This window comes from Barbus barbus, assembly GCF_936440315.1.
Source record: "Barbus barbus genome assembly, chromosome: 44".
NCBI lineage: Eukaryota > Metazoa > Chordata > Actinopteri > Cypriniformes > Cyprinidae > Barbus > Barbus barbus.
Genome location: NC_136722.1, coordinates 6,699,594 through 6,724,711, shown reverse-complemented (window position 1 = coordinate 6,724,711; position 25,118 = coordinate 6,699,594). Strand labels below are relative to the sequence as shown.

Below are 25,118 nucleotides of genomic sequence, written 5' to 3'. Positions count from 1 at the left end.
TATATATATATATATATATACTGTGTACACTCACCTAAAGGATTATTAGGAACACCATACTAATACTGTGTTTGACCCCCTTTCGCCTTCAGAACTGCCTTAATTCTACGTGGCATTGATTCAACAAGGTGCTGAAAGCATTCTTTAGAAATGTTGGCCCATATTGATAGGATAGCATCTTGCAGTTGATGGAGATTTGTGGGATGCACATCCAGGGCACGAAGCTCCCGTTCCACCACATCCCAAAGATGCTCTATTGGGTTGAGATCTGGTGACTGTGGGGGCCATTTTAGTACAGTGAACTCATTGTCATGTTCAAGAAACCAATTTGAAATGATTCGAGCTTTGTGACATGATGCATTATCCTGCTGGAAGTAGCCATCAGAGGATGGGTACATGGTGGTCATAAAGGGATGGACATGGTCAGAAACAATGCTCAGGTAGGCCGTGGCATTTAAACAATGCCCAATTGGCACTAAGGGGCCTAAAGTGTGCCAAGAAAACATCCCCCACACCATTACACCACCACCACCAGCCTGCACAGTGGTAACAAGGCATGATGGATCCATGTTCTCATTCTGTTTACGCCAAATTCTGACTCTACCATCTGAATGTCTCAACAGAAATCGAGACTCATCAGACCAGGCAACATTTTTCCAGTCTTCAACCGTCCAATTTTGGTGAGCTCGTGCAAATTGTAGCCTCTTTTTCCTATTTGTAGTGGAGATGAGTGGTACCCGGTGGGGTCTTCTGCTGTTGTAGCCCATCCGCCTCAAGGTTGTGTGTGTTGTGGCTTCACAAATGCTTTGCTGCATACCTCAGTTGTAACGAGTGGTTATTTCAGTCAAAGTTGCTCTTCTATCAGCTTGAATCAGTCGGCCCATTCTCCTCTGACCTCTAGCATCAACAAGGCATTTTCGCCCACAGGACTGCCGCATACTGGATGTTTTTCCCTTTTCACACCATTCTTTGTAAACCCTAGAAATGGTTGTGCGTGAAAATCCCAGTAACTGAGCAGATTGTGAAATACTCAGACCAGCCCGTCTGGCACCAACAACCATGCCACGCTCAAAATTGCTTAAATCACCTTTCTTTCCCATTCTGACATTCAGTTTGGAGTTCAGGAAATTGTCTTGACCAGGACCACACCCCTAAATGCATTGAAGCAACTGCCATGTGATTGGTTGATTAGATAACTGCATTAATGAGAAATTGAACAGGTGTTCCTAATAATCCTTTAGGTGAGTGTATATATATATCAACAAATTATAACTAATAATTTTAGTTAAATTATGTCAGAATTTATTATGTCTGTATAGGTCTTTTATTAAGTTTAATTCTATTTAATTTGAGTTATTTTAATACTTCAACAAACTAAATGGAAATGACATAATATATATATTGAATTTATAAATGTGTATTTTATATATATATATATATATATATATATATATATATATATATATATATATACAGTACATATGTGTATGTATGTGTGTGTGGTTGTACATACACATATATATATATAGTTGTTGTTTGGCATAGTGTTATGTTAGAATCATTATTATACACTTATATATTAACTTTTAATCTTGGATCTGTTTTCAGTTGTTTTAATACTACAAATGATTGCTTCTGTTGTCCTCATTTGTAAGTTGCTTAGTATAAAAGCATCTGCTAAATGACTAAATAGTGGAATTTGAAATGAAAGTGAAAATGTATTTTAGTATACATTTTTATTTAATGAAGTTATCTGAATTATAGAGTCCTTTCTTTTTCACAAGAGGCCAGAACATTATTCTAATGAACATAAAGTGTGTGGTTACTGTAAACCTTAGCACTCAAGAGGCCAACTGAGTTTCCTTCAAATGTCTGTGCCATTGAATCAGTGTGTTAATAATCAGCTTTAAACTTGACAGTAGCTGAACTGAAAGAGAGAACTGATGAAACTGTAAAGCATAGTGTTTGTATTCATGTATGATGTATTTTTGTAGACCAAAACCCAGAAATGAGATAGCATTTTAGCACTTCCGGTTCCGTCATCCTGATCTCAAATTTTGAATGGTTTTTTGGTTAAATGCCTGAAATGAGATCCATGATTAACACAAGTTTAAAATACAATTGTCATGTTTATGACATGAAATACATCATTAATACTCCCTATAGGGAGTATTATTATTATTATTATTTACTTGTCTTAAAAAAGGCCGTTGCTAACAAGTGGCTAAAGCGGACTTCAGAAGATGTTGTGGTCATTAAATGCAATCATACCAAACAGCTACTCAATTACTCACTAGTCCACTTTTACAGCCAAATTGTGCTGATAATCTAGCTCTTGCAAACTATTCTAACTCAAACTTTCAATGAAAAATATATTTTAAATAGAGAAGTTTCAGAAGGTGGTGACATTGATGTAATGCAATGGTGGTGTAGTTCAGTAATAGCCTATATTTAGCTGGTGATTAAATTCATGTTTCAAAATTCTTAAAATCTGTGTAAATTTGTAAAGATTCTTATGATAGATCTAATGTGTAGTAATCATACACTTTTGTTGGTCACAGACCTTATTTTCTACAATAATCCAAAAGCCAATGGAAAAATGATTTGGGAGCCAGGGTGATGCAAACTTGTGTGTCGACCAACAAAAATACGTCATCACTGCAGCAATCTATTGGTGAGGGCTGGTAAAAGACCTCAAATCAAGCCACGGGATGTCAGGCCTACATATGTGCTGCCTCTTAAATGAATTCTCGAAAGGATCTTAAAGAGATTTATTGAGTCCAGATTCTCATTATGCAAGAGTACATCATGCTATATGAAGATCTGGACTCAATAAAACTCATAAGATACAAAGACATCCCCAAACTATCCCAGGTCAACATCTTCTGAAGAATTAAAAGAGACTGTATGGCTGATTTCTACCATAAGTACATATTAAACTTCTCTTCTTTAGTAAAAAAGGGGCTTAGTGCACAATATGGGAAATATCAATGGCTAACCTGTATGAGCTGATCCCTTCGATGCCTCCTGTGGACTGTTGGAGCGATTGCGGTTCGGTTGACGTCGTTTGCTCGCTGACCTGGCAGTTCGGATACGGACTTCGCTCACTTTGAAAAAGGCCACCATGAAAGGCTGCCTCTCTAAAGCGCCATCACGACCTACTAACCCCACTTCCTTGGGATTGATGCTCCACCCTTTAAAAAGAAAAAGTGCTATAAATGGGATATTCCTTGCGCATCAAACTGAACAGAAATTCAGAACAGAAATGAGCAACAAATTAATTTTTTATTTTTAACAGATTATTTATCCAAGCTGAATTTTAAGGAAATATTACTAATTGGAGATTTTAAATGGAACTAGCTACAGCGTTTATCTGCTGAAGTTAAACTCTTTTGTGATACTTTTAATATTCAGCAATTAGATGCTCCAACCAGGTTAAACATAAAAAAGCCAGATAAATAATCACTTCTTAATTTTTACTAATGCACCTTATAGATATTCAGCAGCATCCATTTATGCACTTGACATTAGTGATCACTGTGCAGTTGCAATAGTTAAAAATGCAAAATTACCTAAGATCAAACCTTGGATAATTATTAGGCACTACATATCTCAGTTTAGTAAACAAGCTGGTTCATGATCTTGTTTAGCTTGACTGGGAGAAGATTTTGTTGATTTCAGATATTGAGTGTGCCTGGAATTATTATTATGAAGTGCTCACCTCTATCATTAACAAACATGTGCCTTTTAAAAAATATTGTGTAAAGGGTCGAGATAACCCTTGGTTCTCTTTTACATTATTACATTTCATGAGTGTAATGTTGCTTGGGTTAGAGCAAGGAATTCCAGTCTTCAATCTGATTGGCTTTGTTTTAGACAATTACATAATAGATACACAGTGATGATAAGGAGAGCTAAAGCTGATTACATTTTAAATGAAACAACTCGTAATCTAAATAAACCTATGAAATTTTGGAAAAATATTGACAGGTGTAAAAAAGGCTGCAGGACTTCCTTTATACATAATGGACAATCCCATACAAATCTTAGATAAAGAAGAGATGCTTAAATGTCTTAATAAACATTTTGTTGCTGTAAGATCGTCGTTTAAGGTATAGATATGAATAATGACATGGAAAACAGAGGAAGGCATTTAATAGCTCTCACTTTTAGTTTTAAAACGTTTTTTTACCTGTCAGATAAAAAAACAAAATACTCAAACTATTGGATGTAAATAAGTCCTGACCAATTAGAACCACTTTTTTTTAAATAACTGCAGATTATATTGCTGCCCATTTGACATGTATTAATAATCTTTCACTGAGTTTAAATTAATTTCCAAAGATATGGAAGTCTGCCTTTGTTATCCCATTGTTAAAAGGAGAGATCCTTCCGATATGAATATCTATAGGCTGATTTCTAAACTTTGTATTTTCTTCAAATTCAAAAGGTTTTTGATTCTCTCGTGAGCAGTTGACTTCATATCTAATGGAACATAATATGTTATCATTTATCACACAATCAGTCAGGTTTTAGGAAACAACACAGCACAACCACTGATGCAACTAGTTTTAAATGATTTCATTGAGGTGCTTGATAAAGGTCTTTACTGTGTATCACTTTTTATTGACCTATCCAAGTCTTTCAACACTGTTCACTTCATTATACTACAAATTAAATTAAATGAAACTAATTGTATTGTCAAATGAGACAATCTCTAGGACTGAAAGCTATTTGGTGGACAGAACACAATGTGTGCAAATGGAAGGCCATTCATCTGCATCATTGCAGATTACGAGGGGTGTTCCTCAAGGGTCTGTTTTGGGGCCTCTACGTTTCTTATTATTTACATAACCGTGATTTAATATTAATAATTTTAATTACAATTTTTATGCTGATGACACTGTGATCTAAATTACACCAAGCTGTGTCCTCACTACAGAGTGCTTTTGATGATTAACTATTACTCAAAACTTTACAGGGTACTATAATTGAGGTAGTGACAAAATATAAATATCTTGGTTTTATGCTTGATTACTCCTTATTTTTAAATCCCATGTTAATCGATTAAGACTAGAGCTAAAGCTGAGGTTCTATTACAGAAATAAACCCTGCTTTTCATTTGGGGCAAAAAGAAGATTAGTTTCTGCCACATTTTTGCCAGTCCTTGATTGTAGAGATATTCTGTATAAAACCAAACGTTTATGTTCTTTGGATACTTTGCATTATGGTGCGTTTAGGTTTATATTAAATTGTAATGTCAGTACCCATCACTGTAATTTGTATAACAGAGTTGGTTGGTTGTCATTATCAACACGCAGATGTAAGCAATGGTACCTGTTTATCTATAAATCCATTTAGGGTCTACAGCCTTCATATCTCTGAGTTACCAAAGGAAATGTAAATTAATAGGTTGAATTAGCCAAGAGAGTGTATACTGTATAATACTTTGAGAAAACAATAATTCTCTTTCATCTCACTGGCAATTGCTTGGTTGATGCAGGACTCCATAAAAATATACACAAATATGAGTTAAACTCATCGTAAAATCGTCTTACCACTGCTGGTCTCCACACTGATCTGTAGACCCAGGTTATGATGTGGACTCATCACCCAGAGATTACTAGTTGCTGTGATGTCAAACTCCAACCAACCTTCTTCAGCAGCCCACAACCTACGAGATTCCAGTAGAAACAGGTCGGCATCCCTGCAAATGAGCAAGTCAATGACCCCATTTAATAATTACTGTATATATTATGCATTATAATAAATAATACAGTAGATTTATGTATTTATTTATTATCATTTATTTTTTAACACCATGTCAGCAGCAGTGAATAACAATAAATACAGTATAAATACAGTATATGGAATAAATGCTAACAATATGCATGGAAATGGTATAAAAAATTCATATATGGTCACTTATATAGAAAATGCAAGATTATACATGTAAAAGCAATGAAATTACAGCTGTAATTTGCAAACACATTGGCTTGAAAGCCAGCTTGAATTTTCTAATTGACAGTTTCAATGAATACATTTATGAATTTAATTAACAAAAATGCGATTTAACAAAAATAGTTTCCCATCTTGAGATGTTAAGAGCTATTTTATTTAGTTAGGTAGTTATTTAGTTAGTTAGTCGTTCCCCATTGTAGCATGTTTTAGCTCATCCTGTTGTCTTCTTCAAATATTCCTAAACATTTTCCAAGATCATTTTCAGACACGTATTCAATTATTTTAAAAATGCTAGTTTGTCAAATTTAGAGAAGCTTCAAGTCACAGATTTGAGAACAGAGGCAAAAGTTTGATTGCAGTAGCCTTACAGGGAGGCCTGTCCCATTATAGTAATTACACACTATGCATGGTAATAAGCATTGGCCAGGTCACTTCAAAGCTGTCGGTCACACAGGTGTTCTGGGAATGTCCCTGCAGCCCCTCGTTATTGCTCATTAATTAGAGCTGCTCTCTAAGGAACTCCATATGAGGTTCTTCCCTCCGGTGGTTCACACGTCACATTCGACATGAACTCATCATACTTATGCTGACTCATACTGTTTAGTACAACCAGTCACACAGCTTCACCTGGGACGGGGTCCGAATGAGACCACAGGGGAGCTGCCAACTCTAAAAGCACAACTGTAAAGCCTCTTATAGACACATTAAATTAACCGGAATAATAGTCAGAAGTGTCAGGGGTTTTTTTGTTACATAAATCGCATTTATTGCCTCTGTCATTGGCTGCTGTTAAAATGGACCTATAGTTTAATAGCTTCACACTGCCATTACATGCATACAGGACCGTCTTCACATATGGCTTGGGAGGGTTTTCCACGGAGGCCAGATGTACATGAAAACAACCAGGGATTAGAATATATACAAACAGAAAAGTTATAACTCTACAGTCATGGCAAGCTGGATTTTTCATGGGGTATTGATGGATTGTCATGAAAACAAAACCTGATCTATGCTGTGATTTCAAAATAAATACAACTGACAGTGTTTAAAAATGCATCTCAGATTTCTCCAAAACCCAATATAATGAAGTATTCAAAGCTGCTTTGAATAAAAGTGCCACATATACATGTAAATACAAATTTTCTTATAATATTCCAAGTTTTTTGCAATACATGAATTAATAATATTTCATATTAGCAGTTTTCCAATGTTAGGTGATTTCCATTAACAGTGTGATTTTCACAAAAACGTTCTCAAGGTATTGTAAACTAGACCTACTTTTTTTTTTTTTTTTTTTTTTTAGCATACTGTTTCCTACACTTTGTTAAAACAACTGTATAATATGGCAAGCAATCAATTTCAGACATACCCAAACAATGGAAGATGGGCAATGTTTGGAAATAGACATTATTTCTACTGGTGTAGAAATTAAACACGTATGACATATTATAAAGGTCCAGAGAAACAATTAAAGTCCAACCACTTGGAAAATGTTCTTACATCCTATTGTTTCTTTACATTTAAGGCCATGTGAAGCTTGGTGACTTGACGTTCACTATGCTGCTGAGTTAGGTCAAATCGTCTTGCCACATGGGCTAAATTCAGCCAGATATACGTACAGCCCCTCTGCACCACCTCCATAACCAAGTTATTTTTTGCTTCATGGATTAAAGGCTTACACACTTCAGAAGTTTCTCTCAGCCATCTTGTGTATCCGCTTAGCTTAGCTATACCACATTCCCCCCAACCAATGTGTTTTTTTAAAGCTCACAAACCATAAACACAGTAATTATGCTGTTACAAGTTGACAAGTCTGCAAATTAATCTGTTTGTAAGCAAATACAATTTGCAAGCCACACAGCATTTGGGATTTACATGCAGAAAGTGGCATGCAGGGTAATGCCACAAAGCACGCTATAATTTGCACCTTTTTGTGATACAATGACTGGCGATGCATAATCTCAAGATATGACCAAAAATAAAAGACTCCCACTGCAGATTTGTGGAAAATCCATTGTTCAACTCAGGATGTACACCAAATGAACACTTTGTGATAAACATAAGAAACTATTTGGGAGAGAAACATGTAGCTCATGGGCCAGAGATTTTGACTCTGGCCTTAGTTTTGTTATCAAATTTTTTATTTGGTGCCTTTTTCTGTTAAATAATAATAATGAAAAAATTATGGCTAGCATCATAGTCACATCTTATTAGTGAGTTTTGGATACTTAACTGGTCACACCATCTGCCTTTCTCAAGGAGATATCCCTCCCTCCACCCACAAAGTCAATGTTTGACGTGTGTTGGTGGGTTCTTTTTTAGACGCCAAACTAGAGCTATTTCAGTTGTTCATCGTGGTCATGGCTTTAGTCTACATAAATTACGTTAGACAACCTCTGCTGTGTTTAGTGATGGACGCCTGGGCTTGATTTAAAACATAGTCAATTACTCAGTTTAAAAATCATGCACTAACAAATAAATATTTTCACGATTACAGTTTAATTGTACTTAAATTTGATCACATTTACTGGGGGTGTAAAAATTACAGATATTTAAGAAACATGCAAAGTTAACATACTTTTTTATCTGAAAAACAATGCTACAGTCAGTTATTCTCCTTTGAAAATGTGCGTTCCGGGCCGGAATGTCGGTCTCTGTTTTGGTTTGTGAAACCCGCCCACTACTAGTTTACCCAATTAGCACCCCGGGTTGCCAGTTGGAGGAAAACAAGCGTATTTAATTTAATTCATTGTCATGTGCCCTCGTTTCTGTTGGTGTTGTTTATCTGGCAACCTTGTGTCAAGTCTGAGGAGGAGGGGCCGGATGAAAAAAAAACCCTCCAGTATTTTGAATTTGGACTGCAATAACCGCTAACGTGTCAATCCTACATACAGCACCTTTAAATGGAAATACGTGATTTTTTTACATTTACAAGTACAGCCGCAAGATGTAAATTGTGCACCAAGGAAAACATGTCTCAAAGGCATTAAATAACAGGCATCTGACAGAAGGACAAGCCGTGTGATGTAAGTTTATGATTTAATATTAAGAGCTCATTATAGAACACATCTTAGTTTTAGGACAACTTCGATCAACTTCATGCATGGCAGCAGCTCACTCTGTGTCCTCTGTACTTTTTCCAAATGTCTACGTAACATCAAAGTATATCGATAGAAATTACATTGTTCCATTCTGGGGGGAACTCAGAGTTTGAATATTCTTCACACTTAACTTCCACACTTGCAGTGATTAAAGCCGTTATACCCGTATATTTACATTTAGTTCAAACTCAGGGTTTCAGAATATAATACATATTACACCTATATACTGTTAACTCCTGTGCGTTATTTAAAGATGAAATCACTGCTTTCCCACTAGTGCACTCAACAGAATTACAGAAAGAAGCACTGTTTCCAAACAATAACATTTAATTGTAAATCTGAGAGTTCATTTTAGTGAAGTGGGAAGACCAAACTAAGTAAACTTGACTGGTTTAATTTAGTAACTTAATTCTAGTTGTGCTTCATGCATGTTTTTGAAAGAGAACACTGCATGATTACTTGGGTAATTATTATTATTTTTTAATATAGTTTTTTATATATATTCGACTATAGCAATCAAATATGCTAGCGCATAAATGTCCATATTTATAGAATAATATTTTGACATTTCACTGCTCATTTACCTTTCTGGATGTTCCCCAACCACCTGGAACACGCTAAGTAGGAATGTCTCATTCTGGAAGGCCCTGGTCACACACTCCTTGTAGATCCTGAATTCTGCAGCTGTGATGGCCTCTCCCTCTGGAATCTGGGACATGTTGAATTTGAACTCTTTATGGTGTCTTCTCTGTGGAGACAGCTCTCTGTCATTTTCCACTGTCCAAAGACAAACACAAAAGGACAATGATATGTTTTAGTATGCTTGATGGACCACTATTGATGTATAATTTGCCTTTTTGTATACTCTAGGTCACACTGACTATACAGTGGCAAGTTTGTGAGACTTTTGAAAAAAATCTGGATTTATGCACCGATTACTCATAAAATGTGGTTTGGTCTTCATCTAAGTCACACATTAAAGACAAATACAGTCTGACTTAACTAATTACACACAAACTGTTGTGCTTTTTAAAATGTTGAAAATTTAAGTGATCATAGACAAGGCAGGCTGAACCTCTGTGTTATAATTTATACAAAAGCTAATTGGAGTCAATTAAGGAGATGAGATTGGAAGTGTGAGTTGCATAGATCCCTGCCCTTTAAATAAAGGCATACACTGACAAATATGTTGTTCTCAAGAAAAGTTAGTGTAAATCATGCCTCAAATCCCCAAAGCTATTACTGGACCTTAAAAACACATTAGAGTGACGCACAACGCTGGAAAAGGCTAAGAAAGCATTGCACAAGACATTGCTAAAGATACCTTGTCTGGAAAAGTATAAAAAAGATAAATAAATAAATTATATGGGCAATCCTGAAAGAGGTGAGGGAAAAAACAAGGATAGCAGCAAAAGACCTCCAGAAAATTCTACACAGTATTTGTTCACGTGTCCACTATCAGAAAAAAAAACACAGAATAAGAATAGTGTTCATGAAAAGGCAACATAAAGCCAGATACATAACCACTGCTGTCTAAAAAAGTACTGAGACATGTCTCATGTTTGCCTAAGATTACCTGGATGTTCCACAACGGTTCTTGGAAAATGTTCTGTGGACAGTTGAGGCACAAAAATGCACAATGCTTTGTTTAGAAGAAAAGGGCAGTGCACACACCAACACCAAAACCTCTTTCCAACGTGAAGCATGGTGAAGCGAGCATCATGGTTTAGCACTGCTTTGCTGCCTCAGGGTCTGAGCACTTCATAGTCATTTAAAGAACATTGAATTCTGAAGTGTATAAATACAATGTCAGGACAGCAAATCATTATAGAGGCTAGGTGATGCAATAAAACAATGAGGCAAACACACAAATAAAAGAAAATATGTGAATCCCGACCTAAATTGAGAAGCTGTGCCATAACCTAAAGAGGGCTGTGTTATCAACACAACCAAAAAAATACTAATAAACAGAGACAGATATGTAGGAAGGAATGGTCAAAAACTGGTCAATAGACTTAAAAGCAGCTACTGAAAACATTTGGTGGAATTTTTGCTGCTAAATGAGAATCTTCAAGTTAAGGTTTAGTGGCTCACTGAATTTCTCTACCATGCACTGTGAATGATTACTTAATATTTTCATTAATATTACTTAAATCAGATTGTGTTTGTCTGTAATTGGGAGTAAATTAATACCAGGCTACATTTTATGAGTAATCAAAGCAGACATTCAGATATTCAGATTCCTTAACTAATTCTTATCACTATATTTCTCATGGCCATTTGTTTCTGAATAAATTGCTTTCAGAAACGTTCATTCTTTGCATCTCTTGCAGTGCATCATGGCAGACAAACTCTAGTCTTGTTCTGTGTGTGTAAACATTTGGTGCTAAATCCAGAAGGACAAATATTTCAATAATACTGTCTTGTTCTCCTGAGTCATTGCCTAAGTATAGTGACGAGCAGCTACTGCTAAGCCAGCACTCATGTTGATGGTGCAAACATACTGCTATTTAGATGCAAGAGTACAATGTGAAAAGAGACTTGGACTTTTTACAATACTTTGAAATAGTATAATAATAATAATAATAATAATAATAATAATAATATTTAGTCAGATAGGTCTATAGGTATGACACAATATTAGTGAAAGACCTACATGGTAACATGGTCTCTTTTGACACATACCTAAATATTACAAAGATATGGTAAGCTATGTACGCTCAATAATGGCCTATAATTGACTGACCTAATTCATCCTTATGGTCTATACATATGCATTTATATTACAGAACCACTTCACAGAGCGTCCAGATGTGCAGGACATGTGCTGTAGTAATGATTCACTATTTCTGGTAGAATTCTAATTCTTTATTTATTCAAGCTGTTCCCACAGCAAACGACATCATGGCAATTCATTTCTCCACAGTTTCAAGTGCTAGCAGCCACTCTTACAGAAAAAGGAAACTATGACCAGAGTGTGTTTTCTCATCAGACGACAACTTTGTCATTCTGCCGTTCTGCTCTTCCCCAATGTCACAGACAACCCTTCCTCTTGTTCCTACGAACGACCCATGGGCTGTATTTCTTGCCATAAGTACAAGTCCAGCCGGATGCCCCGCTTGTGGGCCCAGGGTGAAGTGTCCTGCTCTGATTGTATTTCCATGCTTCCCTAGGTGAGGAACACACACTTCCATCTAAGCCCTGACTACTTGCGAAGAGGAAAAGAAAGTTGTGGAGTTAACTAAATCGCGGAACAGAGGAATGAATTAGGGATCAACAAGGGTATTGGGGTAATGTGAAGACGACCCCCTTTTTTCTGTTTGGTGAATTACAGAAGCTGTTTAAAGTTCTCCAACATCACAAGGGAGCAACTTCTCTGATCTGTGGTCTTCCAATAGGGAGTTACACTCCACTTCTGTCCTGACACATGCGTTACGAATTAAAACTGAGCCTCTTGAGAAAAAAATCAAAGGGTCTAAGACGGATATCTGAGGGACACCATGTCCTTGTGCTACATACTCTGCTCTAATTGACTGACTAACCTTGGAGAACCCACCTACAAAGTATGAAATAGTGTACTGGCAGCATCGAGTGGGACTTCTGACCTCTAGTGAGGACTTACTACCAAAAACGAAGAAGAGTAGAGAGAGAATTTGCTTTAGTGCAGTTCCAGCTTCAGGGTTCACATGGTGATGGCTTAACACCAGGCCTTTTCTCACTCACAATATGCCTGAGTAATTCATACTGAAAGCAATTTCCAGAGGCCCCGTTTGTGATGTTTTTCACATCAGCACATCAGGTTTGAACGTGGCTGTTTCACATGCTGCTGAGACTTCTTCATTAACAACTTCCACAGGTGAATCCAAAAAGCCTGTCTCTCAGTAGCAAAAAACATCCGAGATGACAGATATATTAAAGGTCATCCACACACACAGTATCGAGGGCCACTGGTCTAGAAATGGTCTTGTTACATTAGTTAAAAAACAATATAATGAGTGAAATCAGACTACTCATAAGGGTGTGGCAGAACATATACTCACTCTGTCAATGCCATTCTTTTCATAAGATTTCAGTGACTGTATTACCATTATGAAAGCGGAAATTTGCAAAGGCCCCAACTGCTCAGGAGTTCTAATTGTGTCCTCTGCAAATGCTGTTGCCTTTTTGAGAGGATAATGGAAAAAATGAGGCTCACAAGATGATAGATTATACTTATATCAAGGACTTGGCATCAATAGTAAGAAACACAACCAAAACCACAGAGCCCATATGGTCTGATATGACTGATGTGGTTTTTCAGAGGACAGACCCATAAAGGAACCACTACAATAACTGTGTGGCCACATACTAAACAAAAATGTGAAAGTGCAAAGGGTTGTTTGAGCAAGAGACATTTAAGAGAGACAAAGTGGAAAGTCTTGAGTGGCTTTCATTGTGTTGGCGTTCTTCATCATCTTCACAGATACTTTTCACCCACACATTAACAGGAAAAGAGGACAGGGATGTGATGACAGATCCAGGGAGAGGGACATACATTGAGAAATAATTTATTAAAGATGCTAAGCAACATTATATGAATTATGTATGAAAACTTTACAGGTTAAAGTGAAGAAGAAAAAAAAAAAATCACTAAAAATATGACCTTTCAGGCAAGTTCGACTTTTGATTTATTTAATACATGTTATTTTTGTCCATACAGTATTCTGTCATAGATCCTACTTTTGCCCAGTGTCTTTCTGATGATAGAGTCATGTACACCATAGCCAAGGTGTAAGAGAACTTTGAATGTTGCTCTGCAGGTCTTTGTTAATTCCTAGATAATATTACACCTTACTCATGAAGTGATTTTGGTAGGATGGCCATGAACCATCGTCCTATGAAGATTAGAAACTATTCCAAACTTTATTAATTTGAATAGTTTGAATGTGACCACAGTTCAATGAAGCCCTTGAGGCTTTGAAATGGTTTTGTTACTGCAGCATCTCAGAAATTACATAGTGGAGAAAACTACTGACTGAAGAAACCACATATATACAGGAGTAAAGCGTACGCCAATTGCATACTGCATGTTAACGTGACAAAATAATTAATGGCTTTCTATTGTTTGTGTTAATGAACTATAACAATATGACATTAATTGCAATCTTGAGTCGATTAATAATAATAATAAAAAGTTATTACTCCACCACCTGTGTGTGATGTCTTTAACAGTCCTATATATTATTAAACAAATCTATTTCAAATCACTGAGGAGCTAGTTAATTTCTCAGTTCTCCAATGATCCATCCTACGGTGGTTAAGCAGCAAGTTTAAAGGGAAACACACCCTAGAATGGAACAAACTTAACATAAACACCCAATATACAGTACATAACTGAATTTAAATCGATTTCATTAAAATTTGAATTTTGTTCAAAATGTAGGAATTTCCGTTTATCATTTGCAAAAGTACTAACATTTTTTACATAATCTGATAAATATGGACAAAGGGTCTGGAATAAAGTTCTGTGTTGTTCTAATTAGGGCTGATTCTCCATTTTACACCTGTGTAACATCTGTTTCTTTCCTTCTGTGCTATTGTCATTAGCCCACACAGGACAAAATTGAGTGGGCTGTGACCTACAGAGAAGATATGGAAACCCTTCAAAACATGCAGAAGCGCGCACACACACACACACACACACATACAGTGTGTGTGTGTGTGTGTGTGTGTCAGAACTCTCTCGGGCACAAGGAGCGCGGAGACAAGGAGTTTCCAATTAGTAATCTTTATTGAGATCCACATACAGACAAGGCGCTTGGGGAGAGACAGACATTGATGACGTTCCGACTGGACACAGAGGCAGGGAAACACAGGGCTTCTGAACACAGGGAAATCAACGAGGAAGAACAGAAACAGGTGCGGGGCAAAATTAAACGCAGGGCTGGGAACAAATTAACTCATGATGACAGGGAACGAGGACAGGAACAGGATGGCCAAATATGGACACGAGAGGAGGGGGAAACAAGACACAGGACTGACAGTGTGTGTGTGTGTTTGTGTTTATACACACACACACACATATATATATATATATATATATATATATATATATATATATATATATATATATATATATATATATATATATATATATACACATACACAGTCATGGCCAAAAGTATCGGCACCCTTGATGAATATGATCAAAGAAAACTGTGAAAATTAATCTGCATTGTTAATCCTTTTGATCTTTTATTTAAAAAAAATTACAAAAATCTAATCTTTTATTGGATAATAAGAATTTAAAATGAGGGAAATATAATTATGAAATAAATGTTTTTCTCTAATATCAGTGCTTGAAGTGGGCCGGTACGCACCGGTACGCAGTACCGGCACTTCTATATTTTAGCCTTTAGAGTACCTGCACTTTTTTGTGCGTACCGGCACTTCTGACATGTTGCTGGTAGGCCTACTCAGAGTAAAATCGTCAGGGTCTGGGTGACTAGGCTATATGATCCCATATATGATTGGAAATTATATAGAAACTATGTAAATCACACTACCCAGGCGGGATCACCTCTCATCTCGACCAATCACTTGAATGAACGCAAGCAGAGTCGGTCTACTTCATTGTGTGGTGCTCGAGAGCATGTCAGGGGAGGCGTGCGGAGTAGTAGAATAATAATTAATTATTGATTACTAATTAGAATCAGTACTTTATAACGAAAATCATATATTAAAATGAAAAGAAGCAGGCTTTTGCAATCACATCATTTTAAACCGTAAACTCCTGGAATTCAAACAGTAAGGTCAAAACAGCACTAATGCAGAAAAAACACGGCTGATTTCATCAGCGATTACGGAGAAAATAGTGACTTATGTCCAGATGTCAGTAAAATTATTATTTTCAGTGTGTATTTGACTTCAGTGTGCAAGAGTGTTTTATTATGAACGCTGATTATGCGGTGGTCAGAGATTTAGCGATTCTGAATGTATCCGTATATTAAAGGCAGGCGATTTAGTGGTCTTTGGCGTCTCCCTGTTTGATATTGCAGCTTGACTTTTGCTAATTTGTATTGAAAACTTTTATTTAATTATTGATTGATTGATTGTGGCACTATACATATATTGTGAATTACTAAAAAGTACTTATTTATTTAATATAAATAAATAAATAAGGGGGGGGGGGGGGGGGGGGGGGGGGGGTACCGGTACTTCTTTTTTTCCACTTCAAGCACTGTCTAATACAATTAACGGCACCCTTTTAGTCAATACTTTTTGAAACCTCCATTTGCCAGTTTAACAGCTCCAAATTTTCTCCTATAATGCCTGATGAGGTTAGAGAACACCTGACAAGAGATCAGAGACCATTCCCTCATCCAGAATCACTCCAGACCCTTCAGATTCCCAGCTCCATGCTTCTACTCTTCAGTTTACCCCACTCATTTTCTATAGGGTTCAGGTCAGAGGATTGGAATGGCCATAGCTGAAGCTTGGTTTTGTGCTCAGTGACACATTTTTGTGTTGTTTTTTAGGTTTTTGTTTGGATTAGCTTTAATTAAGGTTTTCTGACCCCGAGACTCAACTATTTTCTGCAATTCTCTAGCTATGGTCCTTGAAGAGTCTTTAGCCACTCGAACTCTACTTCTCACCGTGCATTACGACGATATAGACACACGTCCTCTTCCAGGCAGTTTCGTAACATTTTCTGTTGATTGGAAATTCTTAATTATTGCCCTGATGGTGGAAATGGGAATTTTCACTACTGTAGCTCTTTTCTTAAAGCCACTTCACTAATTTGTGAAGCTCAATTATCTTTTGCTGCACACCAGAAAAATATTCTTTGTTTTTTCTCATTGTGATGGATGATTAAGGAAATTTGGACTTTGTTTTCCCTCCTATTTTTATTTCTGTGAGACAGGAAGCCATGGCTGGATAATTTCATGTTCATAATCACCCTGGAGAGCTCAAAATTGTGATTATGAATCGGAATATACTTCAGAGATATTTTATTCATAAGAATTTCTAGGGGTGCCAATAATTGTGTCCAACGTGTATTTGAGAAAAACATTTATTTCATAATGATGTTTCCCCCATTTTAAATTCTTATTATCCAATGAAAGGTTAGATTTTTGTGAATTTTTAAAATAAAAGATCAAAAGGATTAACAATGTAGATTAATTTTCACAGCCTTCTTTGATCATATTTACCAAGGGTGCCGATATTTTTGGCCACGACTGTATATATATATATATATATATATATATATATAGCCATTTAGATATATATATATATATATATATATGCACATATAAACAGATGAAATGGGATTCAGCTGCATGGGCTGGGCTGTCATTTGATTCGCTCACCACATCTTGACTTTTTCCTCCCTGCCCACAACCACTAAGAAAAACAAAAGCTTTTCCTCACCACATCCACTTCCTCCAAGACCAAAGGGGGCGCTACAATGATGTCCATGTTAATCCTACACATCATTTTAAACAATATTCCAGAGGTTTTGTTCTATGAACAGAATATGCTAAAGACAATTTTGTGTAGGAGACTTGACTGTAGTACTGCTTCCTCCAAAGTTAAAGGAAACTTACTTAATCTTCTTCGTCCCATGAGAGACATAAGGCCGCAAAGTTAAAGGAAAAGTTCACCCAAAAATGAAAATTTGGTGTTTATTCACTCACCCTATGGCTAAAATATAATGACAATGTTACAAGCATCATGGGATGGTGACTGTATACTGAACATTTCCCAACTGTAAAACTGTAATATCAGCCTAAATGACTTAAAATGTATTTGTTAGTATAAACTGTACTGGTAGAAATACAGGTGTTAAGCAACATGATCACTTGAATATTGATTTAATTGTTTGTTTGTTTATTTGTTTGTTTTATTTATAGAGCACAATTAAAATAATGCAGGGTTGACCAATGTGCTGTATAATAGCAACTAATAAAAAGGAGACCAACATCACAGGAAGAAAAAGAGTAATAAATAAGCAAGTAAAACAAACATCATAGAAAAGAAGGAGAGCCACTTTGTTAAATCAATGTGTTGAGCCAAAGGCCAACTCTAATAAATACAATTTCAATTTTTTAAAAAATAAAAACTCAATGTAGGGTAAACGTCTAAGATATAAAGGCAAGCTATTCCAACGCTTTGGGGCCACCACTGAAAATGCCCAGTCACCACTCAGTTTTAATCTTGTCCTAGGGAGGTCTAAAATCATCTGGTTTGATGACCTTAGATTCCTTTGAGGTTTGTGTACATGTAAAAGATCAGTTAAATAAGAGGGTGCCAGACTGTGTAAGACTTTATATACTAGATAAGTAGTTTAAAATTGACCCTGTAGTGAACTGGAAGCCAATGTAAAGTAGCTAAAATTGGTGTTATATGCTGGTGTTTACGAACACCCATCAATAATCTAGCAGAAGCATTCTGCACTAGTTGTAAGCGAGTTAACAGAGATTTTCTCACACGTGCATATAGAGAATTACAGTAGTCCAGTCTTACAAAATTAAAGGCATGAATAAGCTTTTCAAAATTTCTGGTTGACAGAAACGGTTTTACCTTAGCAAGTAATCTCAAATGAAAGAAACAAGACTTAACCACCGAGTTGATCTGTTTATCAAATTTCAGAGAGACACCAAACTGAACTTTTAACTACCGATTTAAAGAAAGGAGCCAAGTTCCCCAAATCAGAGAGGACTTGAGACTCAGAGTTTCCAAACCAAATTACCTCGGTCTTACTTTCATTTAAGTTTAAAAAATTTGCTGACATCCATAGTTAACTTCATGCAGACAATTTAGTAGAGATGTAATTGTCCTCTTGTCCTGTTTCCGTAAAGGTAGATACACCTGAGTATTGCAAAAAAAAAAAAAAACCCAAGGGCAGAATCTCAGTAAGAACAAGATTTGACCAAGAACTGAACCTTGGGGAACACCACAATTCAATTAATCAGATTTAGAATAAGATTGACTGATATTAACTGAAAAGGTCCTATTAGAAAGAAATGATCTGAACCACTTAAGAGCTATGACTCGGATACCCAGTCTTTTCTAAATGAGTAATGAGGATATCGTTATCAATAGTATCGAATGGTGCACTTAGATCTAGTAAAATTAAAATCACAGGATCACCAGAGTCAACTGAAGTTAAAATGTAATTTAATAGTTTGAGCAGGGCCATCTCTGCATTGTGGTTTGCTTTAAATCCAGATTGAAACTTTTCAAAGATATCATTTTGAACTAGAAAATTTATGTAATTAATTTAAAACGGCCTTTTCTAGGACCTTAGATAAAAAACGTCATTTAGAAATGGGAAGGTAGTTTGATAAAACACTTGGATCTAAATTAGATTTTTTTCAAGAGGGGCTCTACAATGGCATGTTTAAAACTTGCAGTATCTACTGCTAATGTAAGACTTTTATTTACTCATGTCAATAGGCTTGGGCCGATAATCTCAAAAGTCTGTTTAATAATTTTTGATGGGGTGATATCATGGCAGCAATCTGTAGGTTTCAACTGACCAATTATCTTTTATAAAGACTGAAGTGAAAGAGGAGAAAATTGATTAAATAACACAGACCTACAACTAGTAGATAGAGAGTTAAAAAAAACAGGCACAATCTACATTCTAATATCGATAACTTTCTGAACAAAGAAGTTTAACAAATCATAACACGCCGTAGCAGGAAGAGCAGAACAGGTGGGAGAAGGATTATACTGATATCAACCAATGTAATGGTTTGCACAGGGAATTCTGACAATGACCTCCTTGTGATTCAAACATTTTATAAAAGCAATTTTGACATTAATTTTACCAAATTTTAAATGTAACATTTTCTACAGTGTATACAATATTGCATATGTAGACTTGCAATGTATATAAGTATCCACTTTATACATGTAGTACTTTGGTGCAAAACAAGTCACTACCAACAAGTTTCTGTTAAATATTAAGGCATAATTTATATCTAAAGCTTTCTAATTATTCTGCCCAATCCAAAATCAAGTCACCACAAACTTGTGAGAAAAAATGTTGACCATACACAAAGCCAGCAATTATTTCCTGCATCTCTGCAACACATGAAACATTGAGAACTAGATGATTTGAAAGCTGTCTCCTTCAGTTTAACCAATAAAAATGTGCTGTGAAGCCAGGCATGTGAAGAATCCATCTGTGTTTATGTAATTATCTTCAGAATCCCCGTTCACATTCTCTTCCCCCACAATCTAATTGTTCCAGCTTCTGTAATGAAAAGCTACCGCGCGACTCGCTTGTCATCTGTACGACTGCACTTGTTTTTGATGCTCTTAAAAACTTAAATGATGTTTTATAACAATCAACCAAACCCAACAAAACTCCTTTAACCAAACATCTTATAACCCTGGGGTTATGAAAGCCTGCTCTATAACAGAGTTCACACTGCATTGTGGTTTCACAGGAATATACTGTAGTATCAAAAAGTGCAAGGTGTTTAGCAACAACCAATCACAAACTGACTCAGTGCTTGTCTCTGATGAATTAAGTATTTATAAGATATTCTGAGAGAAACTAAAATTAAAAGTAGAAAACTGTAAAGGTAAAAGTGTGATGGTGAATGCTCTTTTTATGTTTTCCATTAATTTTTCCGTCTTTGTTTTTTGTTTTTTCTGTATGTTTTGGGATGACTTAAGTCAACCAATACAGGTTTATGTGGTGTCATTTCCATAGATGGACAAGCAGACAGACTTATAGCCTTTTAAAGAAAATGTACAACATTTTACTATTTAGAGATCATGTGTGAACAGAAGTTGTTAGAAATGCCAGTAAATCAGTTCTGGCAGTTTGTTGGCATGGGAAGCTGTAACATTTCCAACATAGGCTCACTGGAAAAGACGTGTCCCATTTTTTGCAAAACTCCAAAATACACACCTAAACATACAATTCACTGCAGTTTCCAACTGAAATGAACACTAGAGGCAGTAAAATGCCATCAACTTTAAGTCTTTTTCACACAAATTATGATTATAAAGACCCATCTCTTTAACCTGGCTTACACATAATACACTATCCCATTTCTATAATTAAAATCCGTTACAGGATTGTTAGGCTGCATTAATTAGGTCAACCGGAACCGGGAACACTTCCCAAAACACCCGATGTACTTGTTACATCATTAGAAGAATGGCATCTACGCTAATATTAGTCTGTTTCTTTCTTATTCCGAGGTCACCGTAGCCACCCAGATCCAGACTGTATCCAGATCAGATGGTCACTGCAGCCACCCGGATCCAGTCCGTATCCAGATCAGATGGTGGATCAGCACCTAGAGATGACCTCTACAGCCCTGACCGTCAGCGGAGACCAGGACAACTAGATGACCCCCAGAGACTGATCCTCAGTGAAGACCCTGTCTCCTAAATGGCCATCGGGACAAGACCACAGGAACCAGATGAGTCCTTTGCACAATCTGACTCTGCTTTAGCCTAGATTTAAACTGCTGATTTTGTATTTTGGAGAATGACACTATTTCGACACAATTTGCAATGTTAAAAGGGCTATACAAATAATATTGACTTGACTTGATTACAGGAGCAGATTCATTTTTGATTACCAATTAACAACTTATTTTTACAAAATTCCTTGCGCAATACTATACAATGACCTCAAAACACTTTTACGCTAGAGCATGATTTTTAAACGAATACCTATTCACATTTACATCACATAACCAACACCATATGATTGGTTATGAAATACAGGTACATCTCAAAAAATTTGAATATCATGAAAAAGTTCATTTTTTCTTGTAACTTATTTCAAAAAGTGAAACTTTCATATATTTTAGATTCATTACATGTAAAGTAAAACATTTCAAAAGTTTTTTATTTTTTTTTTATTTTGATGATTACAGCTTACAGCTCATGAAAGTCAAAAATCCAGTATCACAAAATATTAGAATATTTACATTTGAGTTTCAATAAATGACCATCCCTACAGTATAAATTACGGGTATCTCTTGTTCTTTGAAACCATAATAATGGGGAAGACTGCTGACTTGGCAATGGTCTAGAAGGCAAACCCTCCACAAAGAGGGTAAGTCACAGAGGGTCATTGCTGAAAGGAGTGGCTGTTCACAGAGTGCTGTATCAAAGCATATTAAATGAAAAGTTGACTAGAAGGAAGAAATTGGGTAGGAAAAGGTGCACAAGCAACAAGGACGACCGCAAGCTTGAGAATACTGTCAAGCAAAGCCAATTCAAAGACTTGGGAGTGCTTCACAAGGAGTGGACTGATGCTGGAGTCAGTGCATCAAGAGTAACCACGCTCAGACACCTTCAGGAAAAGGGCTACCAAGCAACTTCTGAAACATAAACAACGTCAGAAGCATCTTACCTGGGCTAAATAGAAAAAGATATGGACTGTTGTTCAGTGGTCCAAAGTCCTCTTTTCAGATAAAAGTAAATTTTGCATTTCGTTTGGAAATCAAGGTCTGGGGTCTGGAGGAAGACTGGAGAGGCACAGAATCCAAGCTGCTTGAAGTCCAAAGTCAGTGATGATTTGGGGTGCCATGACGTCTGCTGGTGTTGGTCCATTGTGTTTTATCAAGTCCAAAGTCAATGCAGCCGTCTACCAGGAGATTTTGGAGCACTTTATGCTTCCATCTGCTGACAAGCTTTATGGAGATGCTGACTTCCTTTTCCAGCAGGACATTAGCACCAGTAATATCAACAGTAATGATGTTACTGTGCTTGATTGGCCAACCAACATGCTTACCTGAGCTCCATATGGAATCTATGGGATATTTTCAAGAGAAAGATGAGAAACAGTTGATCCAACAATACAGACGAGCTGAAGGCTCAATAGTGCCTCAGCAGTGCCACAGACTGATCGCTTCCATGCCACTCCTCACTGATGCTGGAATTTGTGCTAAAGGAGCCTTGACCAAGAATTGAGTGCATAAATGAAAATACTTTAAAGAACTTGAACTTTTCTGTTTTGCTAATCCTTTTTTTGATTGATCTTAGGAAATATTCTAATATTTTGAGATGCACCTGTAAACTTGCTCTTTAGCTCACCTGGTACAGCACTGCATTTGTATAAGTCCTGAGCAACAATGCTTAATAAAAGTGTTTAAAGACTTACAGAAGCAAGCTATATGGTATAGTTGCTTCAGTAAAGGTGTTTGTTTGTTTGTTTGTTTGTTTGTTTGTTTTTTGGGCGGGGGGTTGGCTGTAATAGTGGTCTTGTATGCAATTCTTAAAGCTATTTATCAGTGGATTGAATATTACAAAACCGATAAAGGAACTCATAAGGGAAAAATGCTTAAATATCGGGGGGGTTGGGCATTTGTAACACCGATTATCTCTACCTATTATTGATCTCTACCTCTAACCACTAGGCGAGACCTGTAGTTCTCACCACACTACTTTGCGATGGTGTTTGTGTATGTTCAGTGAAACTATGGTTTTGGGAAGTACCAAATTGTTGAACTATGTAGTTAACAACAGAACTTGATGGAACTAGATTATCTACTAACCCTGAGTGATACATGAATTTTTATTTTTTTATCTTGTGTCTGTTTAATTAAACACTACTGTATAACAAACAGTTTGATCTGTTTTGGGGGTGAATTTAATGAGCACCAGTACTGCGAAGAAGCAGCGTAATATAATCTAGCAGAGATGTCACAACAAGCAGTGATTTTCCTTATTTGGGCAGATGATAAAAAATACGTTATCAAACAAATATGTTATAAGAACATAAACAAATCTTAATTATTTTTAGTTTCAGAAAAAGTAAGCATATCTTTCTTAAGAGAATAACATGATGAAAAATTGAAGGCCAATAGTTGTATTGCTATCCATCAGTTTTTTTGTCCTTATCTTGAGCAGAATAGTCTACAGTAGAAATTGTCACAATGCCAATATTTTAGATACCAGCGACATTTCACAATTCTTGATGGTAATTTTGATTCCACAATAAAAAGTAATATAACCAATTCCAGGGAAAATTCCAATAGTCCAGTCTTAAATTGGTCACTGCATGCGGATAAAAGACCGGGGTTCATGGGGTTTTGTATTCAGGAAGCTGGGAGATGGCAGGGGTTTGACAGCATTCCCTGGGTATTTCCAACAACCATGATCTAAGCCTCTGACCCACGCAAAGCATCAAAGTCACAACTACAGGAGTCAGAGCTCTGAGCAGAGGTCAGAAAGAGGTGCAGTAGTTTACGGCACACCATAGATGACACGGTCATAAAGATCCATCGTTTGGTGTGAACAGTAGGAAAGAGATCATGCTCTTTTAACTGTAGTTTTACAATGTTACAAACTTACTAGATTTTATGTTAAAGGCAATCATGATATTACATTAAGAAACCTCATGATGAATTACATTAATTTGCAGTAAGTGACATACACATACACGAGGCAAAATGAACATAAAGCATTGAAACAATATATTATATCTCATGTTCCATGCAAATACAACATATATTTCAAATTAGAATAGTTAAGATCATCAAACATCTCTTTGGAATACTGGATTCTGATTGGTCAGTGGTATAACTGACTGTTGTTCCAAGCAAGTAATTTCCTGCATAGCTGTCCTAGTTTCATGTCTCTCAAATCACTTCACACTCTCTTTATTCTCACATAATAAAATAATTTACACTCAAATCAATATTTCATGTACATTTATTTTATTTTTATTTCTTTTTTTGGAAAGTTGCCTTGTAATATTTTCTCTGCTTCACATCAGGGACTGTCTGGTTTATTTTGCATTAAATCACCCTGTCAGTTTTATTTTGTGGTACTGACCTTTAGGAAAATTTATTTTTATAGTATGTTGGATCAAATCGTCATTGAACTGATCTGACATTTCAGACAGGAAGAAATGAAATCTGTCTGCATTGCTCTATATTTGCAGGATACTTCAAGAATAGCAGTAATTTGTGATAATTGCAACTGTTAAAAGATCTCTCGTGTCTTTCAATCTCTTCATCTCTGTAACCAGCGCCAACTATCTGAAGCATATCATCTCCATGGTGAATGGCCACAGTCAGATAGCCATAC

At 36.2% G+C, this 25,118-nt stretch overlaps 1 protein-coding gene across 2 annotated transcripts in view; it reads right to left on the bottom strand.

Moving 5' to 3' along the window:
- The window catches only part of bmp6 (bone morphogenetic protein 6), a 48,018-nt gene that overhangs the window by 10,211 nt on the left and 12,689 nt on the right, over positions 1 to 25,118 (bottom strand). For both annotated transcript variants that reach the window (XM_079406089.1, XM_079406090.1), the window contains exons 2-4: positions 9,647 to 9,839; positions 5,559 to 5,707; positions 3,000 to 3,194 (exon numbers count right to left, since the gene is read on the bottom strand). In XM_079406089.1, coding sequence (XP_079262215.1) covers positions 3,000 to 3,194; positions 5,559 to 5,707; positions 9,647 to 9,839 — 537 coding nt within the window. The remainder of the gene's footprint in view (positions 1 to 2,999; positions 3,195 to 5,558; positions 5,708 to 9,646; positions 9,840 to 25,118) is intronic.